Source organism: Lampetra planeri, chromosome 12 (assembly GCF_965212315.1).
Source record: "Lampetra planeri chromosome 12, kcLamPlan1.2.h2, whole genome shotgun sequence".
Lineage (NCBI taxonomy): Eukaryota > Metazoa > Chordata > Hyperoartia > Petromyzontiformes > Petromyzontidae > Lampetra > Lampetra planeri.
In genome coordinates, this window is record NC_136118.1 from 11,622,222 (window position 1) to 11,631,677 (window position 9,456).

The 9,456-nt window shown below is 43.5% G+C and overlaps 1 protein-coding gene across 1 annotated transcript in view; it reads left to right on the forward strand.

Moving 5' to 3' along the window:
- DNAAF9 (dynein axonemal assembly factor 9) overlaps window positions 1-8,755 on the forward strand; it is a 60,840-nt gene extending 52,085 nt beyond the window's left edge. The window contains exons 33-37 of the mRNA XM_078599552.1: window positions 1,028-1,102; window positions 1,566-1,816; window positions 2,844-2,909; window positions 3,931-4,024; window positions 5,115-8,755. Of these exons, the coding sequence (XP_078455678.1) occupies window positions 1,028-1,102; window positions 1,566-1,816; window positions 2,844-2,909; window positions 3,931-4,024; window positions 5,115-5,221 (593 nt within the window). The 3' untranslated portion in view covers window positions 5,222-8,755. The remainder of the gene's footprint in view (window positions 1-1,027; window positions 1,103-1,565; window positions 1,817-2,843; window positions 2,910-3,930; window positions 4,025-5,114) is intronic.
- Window positions 8,756-9,456: the final 701 nt, after the last annotated feature.

The window sequence follows — 9,456 nt, forward strand, 5'->3', positions numbered from 1 at the left end:
CTCAGCAAAGTGGCTTATCGTCGCGCGAAATTTATAGCAGTCAAATGCTCTTAAACGCACGTTTCGAAAATGTGGAGGGCAAAACCGGGGGACCCAGAAAAAAACCCACGCGACCACAGGGAGAACATGCAAACTCCAAATATACAGCAGGCACGAGGGTCGGGATCGAACCCACAACCTCCTGTATACCAGGTGAGGTAGTTAACATCTGGCCACCACGGCACCACTGCTTACGTGGCGAGCCAAGCTATTAAACGGTGACTTTGCGAGGTGGTGCTTGTGTGTGCGCTGTTAACCGGACATGCAGTCGCGTAACGGTTAACGTGCACCGCAATTATGAACTCAGCGACCTCACTTGGCCCTGCGCTAATGTGGGCGGAGAGTTCTATGTGAACCAGGTACTGGGCCCCCCCCCCCACCTACAGCAACCCGTACTGTGAGACTAGCGTGGTGAAGTATGGTGAAGCATCCCCAGTGACCGACACAGCACGAGGAGGCCTTCATCCAGCAGTAGAGTAACAAAGAGGACTGGGAATTATTACGAATATGTATTCTTACTCACAGGCGAGAGAGCCAGCCCCGCATCTTTACGAAGTAAATACAAATTTGATGCAGGTGTTTTACAACGCACTCTGACAGCCATAAAAAAAATTACCTCTGTAAAAACCTCAACCTATGGTGTTCATTCTGGGGAATGGGGTCGTGCAAAACGGAGCCATTTACGAGGGTCATTGCTGCTCTTGTTGACTGAAAAGTCAACGCAACGCTTTCTTGATGGTTAAGTATATTTAAGAGTGGTCATTGTCAGAGTACTGAGATATTAAAAGCTCAATTCTTTACCCATCACTAATGCTGCGTAGTTTTGTTTCTCAGAGCAAATGCGAACCTCTTTAAGGTGACATTCGTATGAATTAAAATGTCAGCGCCACTCTAATGTGGCCGTGTGCAGCAAATGTTGTATTCATGTGTGTAGTGCACAAAGTGCACTTCGTAGTGTGAACAGGCCTATTATGCATGTCTTCAACAGCCCTGAAAGGCATGCTGTCTTCAAGCCCTTTTTGTGGGAACATCTACAGCATACAAGGCCGGCTGAAGTTTTCAGGTAATGCTTTCGTTCTCTCGCTCCTTATGTTCACTCTAACATTTTTTGGCAAAATGACATTTAACATCTTGTGCAGCTGCACAATGCCTTCTGGACTAGATGAGTTTGCTTTTAGAATACTAAAAACATTCAATCTCGTCTTGAGGCCTATCTAAACATTTGCAGTGCCCACAGTGTGAATGTTGCAACTCCACAAAGCAGTTGGTTGTAAAATATAGTTGGCAATTATGCAGACATCCACGCGAGTTCAAATGTTGAGAATGAAACCACATTATTGCTCATTAAAACCTGCCTTGGAGCCTCGTACAAAGGCCTTTCCCGCAAAAAGCCAAGGCATCCGTCAACACGCTTTTATCTTGAGTCTTGCTTGACTCTCCTCGGTTTGTACGCAGAGAATGGCATCCTTCATCCTGCTGCATTGTACTTCGGCCTTGCCTGATCCTCCTCGGTTTGTCAATCCCAGACTCGCCCAAGATGGTGGAGGTGAGCCACATCACCCTGGCCAACAATTCGCTGACGCTGACGGCGACGCAGGAAGGCCCCGTCCCACGGCCCCCACCCACCCCGAGGGGCAGCGGTGGCCTCGTGGGCGGCGACGGGCAGTCTGCCGATGGCACAGCAATGCACCCGGAAGGACGGTACCACCTGGTGTTCACGGGCTGCGGATTGAGAGAGGAATACCTGAAGGACTGGCTCCGGCGCTCGGCCAAGCAGGTGCCACACCGAGCGGCGCGTCCCTCGCCAGTGCCGCCGTGAAGCCGTCGGCGTAACCGTTTTGTTTCGATGAGCGTTGGACCGTGTAATAAATGGTGACACGTTGGGCCAAAGGATTTTGCTGTTCAGCATGGAGGCGTAAATGTGGTGGGGACTATTTTATGAAGTACCGCTTGTAATTCTCCACATTTCCACGGGGATAATTCGCTTGTTCTGTGCTGGCGGGATTGAATGTGCCCGTGTGGTTCTTGTACATCGATCGCAAATGGTCTCGCACTACGGATATATAATAACCCTTCGCGCAGCACACCTTTTATGGAGATGAGACTTGAACAGATTAATTCACAACTCTTCACAGTAACCACTGGGGTATTTTACAATAGTCCAGCATGTCGCACAAGCTTTGTTTCAAAAGCACACAACAATATGCATGTGCCATTGGGGAGGGATGTGTGTGTGTGTGTGGTGTCGAGGGGAGGAGGCGGTGGCGCAGTGGTTAGCGTGGCACAGCGCTCGGTGAGAATCCGATTCCCGCTCACGGCCAACACCAGTGACGATTATCTGAACTGTCCCGGGCCTTACCTGGGTCAACTCGGCCGCAAATGAGTACCTGGTGCGATGTCTAAACATTGCCAATAGGGAGACAAAGACGGCCGGGCATGGTGCTGGCCACCCACCTCCTCCTGTGCCCGTGCCGGCCTTCATAGGTGCTCGCTCTCACAGCACTTGCCCCAAAATTGTGTTAAGGCTACACCGGGGATCTTAGTCTTTGATGGTGGGGTGGAAGCTACCCCACTATTGCTGCTTGCATAGTGTGACAACTGCTACTACTATCTGGGGATATGGTTTACTCTATATTAACATGTTGATTAAGATATTAAACATGAAAGGCTTGTATTCTTGACATGAAAAGCAATGCATGCTTTAACCAAACAAACTACGCTTTTGTAAACTTTAGATAACTCAAATCGAAAGATTGCCGTTGACGTTTGATCAATTGTCTCGACTGTTTGCACTTTGTTGCCAGATAACAAAAACCAAAATTCTAAAGACAAAAGAATCGCTGACCCAGAAGGAGATGATGAGCATTCACGTGAGTTTCTTTGAACAGCATTGCCACCCAAGGCATAACGCTACTTACCTCCAGACTCAACCAATCGCTACTCCACACTGTGATCATGCACAGCAGATCAATGTCATAATGTTTACCGTCACATTTTATTTGGGATGCCAACGTTAATGCAGCCAGCAGCGCAGACAACCGCGTTGCGTGTTATTGATACAACAGTGGCATTGTGGCACAGCGTGGAGGAGCTGAGATGTTCAACTATGCTCCTGTCCAAAATTACAGCTTTATAGTTAGCGGCCTCAATTGCTAAGGCGCCATGGCTAATTACAGTTTTTAATTTCAAGGAAGCATGTTCTGCCCAAGGGTTATTTATGCACAGAGATATTTTTGGTCTGAATATTTCTAAAGCAGATAATTAATTCCACCAATAATAATAACTACGCCACGCAGATACGGGGCAGTTGAGTCACCGGGCTGTCAGACTGCAGGCCATCGAGCCAATTTTCACGCGGTTGACTTTTCGGTTTCCTGTCGCTAACATTTGACCTCTGTGAGCAATTAATAAATCGCTAAGTGGATGTTAAAGACCATGTTATGTTAATTACACACGTAGGCTGTTTTGTGAAAGAGTAATATCCCAATCCCTAAATATGAAAATTACCTTCAGCAAAATAGTAATAAAATATTGCCTTTTTAAGTTATTACATTCAGCTCTTGTGTATATAAGATTATCACTCTAAATGGGGTTTCACCTGTTTAAATACAGGACCTTTGTGTATGTGGTGATTTTACACACCAGCACTGTGTCTACATGCACACTATGTACGTGTAAAACTGTACACGCAAGGCAAAAAAGAACAAATAAGCATACAAATGTGCCTATGTATGCACTTCTTTCGCACTGTACGTAGCCAAACGAGCTAATCGGAGGTGTATATTAAATAAGATAACGAACAACACTGAACCACACTGCAGCAGACTGCAAGTGGGGAGTGCTAATCCATTGAAACTTCATTCTGGCCGTGTCTGGTACTATATTTCGCAGGCCACAAGACACCTGGAGCCCTTGCCACCAGGCTACTTTTACAATGGAATGCAATTCATTAACTTCTTTGGAGAGAAAAGCAATCAACACCCTTGTATCCTTTTGAGCATTCGTTTTACACGTCTGATGTTGGGGACGGGGGGGGGGGTGTAAAAAAAACAGCTTCCGGGATATTGTTAGCTGATGTATGTACGTGTGTGTGTCTGTCAGAATGCTTTACGGTTGTGCAGCGATGTGTTCGTCTGGCTATTTGTAAGCTGTTCAATTTTCAGGTTTATTATTGAGAACTCAAGAGACCAGGATAGAGTCTCGTTTTGGAAGCGTAACCTGGGTCGCCAAAAATATTGCAAAAATCAAAACACGTACAACAATAAAGTAGAACGACAGAGCAAGGAATATTGTCGATGTGTATAATCATACTGAGTTATTGGTGACAGCAAGAGCTTTAATAATCAGTGTAATGTGAGAATCCTAGATTTGAAGCTTTCGTGACTGCAAGGATTCATACTCTTAGGTTTTTTCGGTAAAGTCACGTAGGTAAAAAAAGAAAAATAAGTAATAAAAATAATAGAAATAATAATATTATTACCGAAAAAACCTAAGAGTATAATGTGAGAATAACTCCATCATGTATGAAATGAAGCCTACGGCAACATTAGCAACAGGAAAATTAATAGAATGCTTAATTAACCACCCCCACCTTGACTCCAGTTACATTCGGCATTTCCCTTGTCCTGCTTGCTCGACTTAAATGATCGTGGGCCATACACGCAAGTTAACCGTGTAAACATTCAAAACCTTTACACCAAACTGCCTCTTGTGAATGTACAAGAGTGAGAATGTTTTGAATTTGCATAAGGCGGTAGTGACTGCAAAGACAAAGATTCACCATAGAGCATTTGTCTCGCTGGTGTTTATGTTTACACAACACACCAGATACTTATTTAGGGCTGAGTCGACCTATGGAAGGCCCAGGACCAGTTCAAATATTCTTTGCTGTTATTGCTCGCAAGCGGGAATTAAACTCGGGTCTCGTGAGTTCGTAGCGCAGCAGTTCGCCAACTCCTGCGCTACCGCTCCCCGCACACACACACACACACAAGGTTGGGTAAGTGGACGTGCAATAGTACTGATGTGTGAACGTGTGTTGTTTTCCTCGACAGTTTTGTCTCCTGTTAATGCAGTGATGGAAACTTTCATAGACGAGCACCTGGAGAGGCTGAATGCGGAAATAAACAAGTACAACGCGCAGCTGCAGAGAGTCGCTCACCATGATCTCTTCGAAGCGTGAAGGGATTCCACCTCCGTGCGAGCGCTCGCGCACAGGCAACGAGGATCCCGTCCGAGGATATTGCGGCGTCTTGATTGTTCAGACCTTGTTCGATTTGACACGGAATCTCTTTTGTTAAATGTTCTTCCAGATAAGGTCCTTCTTAATGGGCAACTTTCAATCTTTTACATTGTAACTCGGCAATAATTGATATGTTCAGTAAGTGATGCTTTGCCCTTGGGTTTTTTTGCTGCCGAATGCAAATTTGTTCTAAAGTACATCGCCCATCCTTGAAAAGCTACAAACGTATAATTTCCCAAAATAGAGAGGTTTTTGGGAACCATTTTGTTTTCAACAGAAAAAAAAGCCAGCACTGTCAACAGTGTGCAGTGATTTGCACAGATATATTGTTCATTCTTACTGAGATGGGATTTTTATTTTCATTTTATCTTTTTCTTTCACGAAAGCACGCACCCCATTGGGAAAATGTTGCAGTTTTCTTGTGCACATTCACGTAATCACTGTGGTTACGTCCATCATTTGTCTCCCCCTATAAAATTATCACATGTACACGTTGATTGTGTTATGCCTTCAAAAGTACATTCGTTGACGTTAACCAATCGCAACGCGAGCATATTTGGGTGTTTGTGCCATTCTTATGGCGTGAGGCTATAATTACGAAGGCTATAAACTAAACTGACGATTATAGTCTGCGTTTAGTTTTACAGGAGGAGGAAACGTTGTTCAGTAGCTTCACCCTGAGGTTGTTTGCGAATAATTATCAAATTTGGCAAAATGTGTACGCTGACGCCACCAAACTCTACTTGACTTTTTTTTAATAACAACTGCGGCATCTTTCAAGCCCGTTGAGAAGCGGACAGCGCATATATATGTTTTATTAATACAGCATCAGTATTAACCAGGGCAGCCGCTGCTCTTCGAACCGGCAACCTTTGCAACAAGTTTGCAAACTGCTCGGCTATGTCACCGCCTCCACACACACACAAGTGTACGTGCAATTAAAGAGTAAGCCGGCATTGCTAGTTGCCCATGAGTTAAATGTTGAGTTCAAACTGCACCGAGGTGAACCCAGCTGCATTATTTCAGAAGTAAAATCCACTTGAGTTTTGTCATAATACATGGGTTAATTGTACTTTAGATACTTTGCATGCAGGTTAAGCAAACAACATCACAATGGACCATGAAACTTTTAAACTAAACTTTTTATTTTGCCAGACAAAGGCCCACTGAGCTATACAGCTCTTTTTCAGAAGCGACCTGGCCACAAATTACACCTCAGCGAAGTGGCTTATCGTGTGGAATTTTATAGTAGTAAAATATACTCTAAACGCATGTTCCTAAATGTGGAGGGGAAAACCGGAGGACCCAGAGAAGAATCCACGCGACCACAAGGAGAATATGCAAACTCCAAATATACAGACGTCAGGGTCGGGCTCAAACCCACGACCTGCATATCAGGCGAGGGAGTTAACATCTCACCACTTTAGCTACTTTGCATACAGGTTAAGCAAACAATAGCACAATGGGCTATCAATATATACGATTCCCATATTTTAACAAATTTAGACGTCATCATAACCTCATATAGAAATATAAATTTATATTTGCGCAAGTAAACCTGCCGTGAGGCAGGAAACTAAAGAACACACTTGTGGAATATTACACGTGTAAATAGCTATACAGCATTATAAATTATACCGAGAGCAAAATGTATTATTAGTACACCAACAATGCATGCCAGATAGCAATGTGGAACTCAGTACAGTCGTAGTAGGTACTCTACATTCAATTCAAATGTTTAAACGATCTATTTAAAACGGCGTTTAATCGGATTTAAATTTACAAAGACCTATTCTTTCTGTAACATACAATACAACTGCGTTTTAGGAGGCTGCCGTTTCATTTTACAACGCCGTTTAGAAGGTAGAACGTTCATTCGTTGGCCTGACGTTTGTTGGAGGTGCAAACTCCACGGTGTTAGCCGATTCCCTCCAAACCACTGTCAGTGTGCTTGGAAACCTTTCTCGCACTTCTGAAAACGCTGCGGTGGGGGGGAAGGGCATTGCTACCGTGTCGCAAACTTTCCCACATCCTGGGTGAAATGTGTGCACGTTTTGCCTTTCTCTAGTGTCGCAGTAGTGGATAGCTGTGAAGCAGTGTGGGGTTCCCTTTAGGTTCCCCAGGTGAGTTCTAAGGTAGCACGTGACGCCGAATCCTAGCCACGGCATATGGTGCGTACGCTTACACTAATAGGCACATGCTCTTAGATCAATATGTGGGTATTTAGTTGTGTGGCTGTAATTGCTCAGTTTCCAAGGCCAATCATTTTCTGTATTGATATAGGCAAAACTGATTTTGTCTGTGGAAAAAAAATGTATTTTAATAAGTTATCTCGAAATGGTGTTTAATGATGCAGGCGATATTCAAAAAAGATAGGCTTGGTCCTGTTAAATACTGGACCCTGCAGAGGGCCATGTGGCATTTGTGTCTAACCTATCATAGCCCCACACCCAGCCTCGTGTTGAGAATAAATGGTGCTGCTGCTGCTGCACTCAACTAGATGAGCGTATGTAACCTACTACTGAATAATATTACGCAGATTTTCCTTTTTAAGTGCTATTAACGAACAGGCAGGTACGCACACAAAGGAAATTCCGCGATGCGAATGGCGGTTAAGTAGTTACAAATACGAGCGCAATTTCGCCTTACGACGACCGCGTCGGCTACTGTTGTGACTTTCGATGTACCTGAATGGTGAAATGGACGATGCGTTAAGTGTCCATAAGAAGAACAGCCATAATTTACTCTGCAAGTGCCATCGCAACGGATGGGCCAAAACAAATGCTCGTGGTATAATTTTTCGTTCGCAAACGCAGTGCTAAAAAAGAATGGAAGGTTTTGGAAAATCGGCGACAAGAATCTATCCCATTGCTGCACAGATGCTCAATTTGTGATGCTCACGTTATTCTGCAGTCAGATGCCGACTGGCTGCTGTTAAAATGGAAGGATATGCAGAACATCAGTCGTAAATACACTTTAAATAAAGACTGAACATTTTAAAGGGCAGCTTTTACTGATCGAGTCAAAATATGAAGCGCATGCGTGGACTTTAGCAATAGCCTTGCGTCCAGGTCAGATACAACCTTCATTATATGTGTGTTTGAAAGGAACTAGACAGCAGACGATTGATCAATGTAACCATCAGACTGTTTATATACACGCGCTAGGCTGGGAACAAGTACATACCTGGGAGGCTGGCGGCTATGGAATGTGAGTGCAAGAGGCCCATTTAAGTGATATATTGAACGGCAAAGTGGGGCGTTCATATAGGTAGGATACTCGGATATAGAGACCATACGAAATTATTTAAATGTTTTGTAAAACGGAAAATCATTGGCCGTATTAAAGTACATTCTCCTTTGAACGATGTGCCAAAGTATCTTCTTTACGCAGCGTATCTGTTATAAACTGACTGCAAACAAATTGTATAACACTGGTCACTAAAATGTGAATAAAAAAAAGTCAACTGCGTAAGAGTTTAATACATTTGGCGTTGTGCCGCGCAGTTAAGTACATTGTACGGATCATCTCTGATGAACGAAAACGGTACCAAAAATGATGTAAGCCTTATGAATCCAGCACTGCATGCATACAGCAGCTTACATTTAAGCCATGGACAGGAAGCGATGGTTATATAAGCAGTGGTGTTGCCTTATGAAGAATGGTCAAAACTACTATTTCTGCGAAAGTGCATTTTTAGCCTCTGGCTCATATCTCATTTGCGGGATTTATGAATGTCTTCAAAATTAGTCTAAACAATTGCCTATGATCTTCGTTTAACGCACTGCATATTTCTGTAAACGTTATCGTTAAATACGAAGTCCTTAATTTTATTGGAAGTTATCTACGCATAACTTATTTATGGTCATCCATAGATTTTAGTAGGTTTATAATCCCACAAGCATGGCACGTGAAGATGTCCATATTTTAATCCTCAGACCATGACCTAACTCCATGTCCATGTCGGTGATGGAAATGCTCGACAAAATATTTTAAGAGCGCCTGAATATTTTTTATTAGCAATACTTCTAAACAGAGTGGCAAATTGTCTATTTCAAACATGCCTTAGAATTGTTAAATAATTTCTAGAAGCTATTGGAATAATATGGATGGGATGTAAAATAAGCTGAGATTAAGACTGTCACCCGATTGTAGCCACATCATTGATTGGGCCA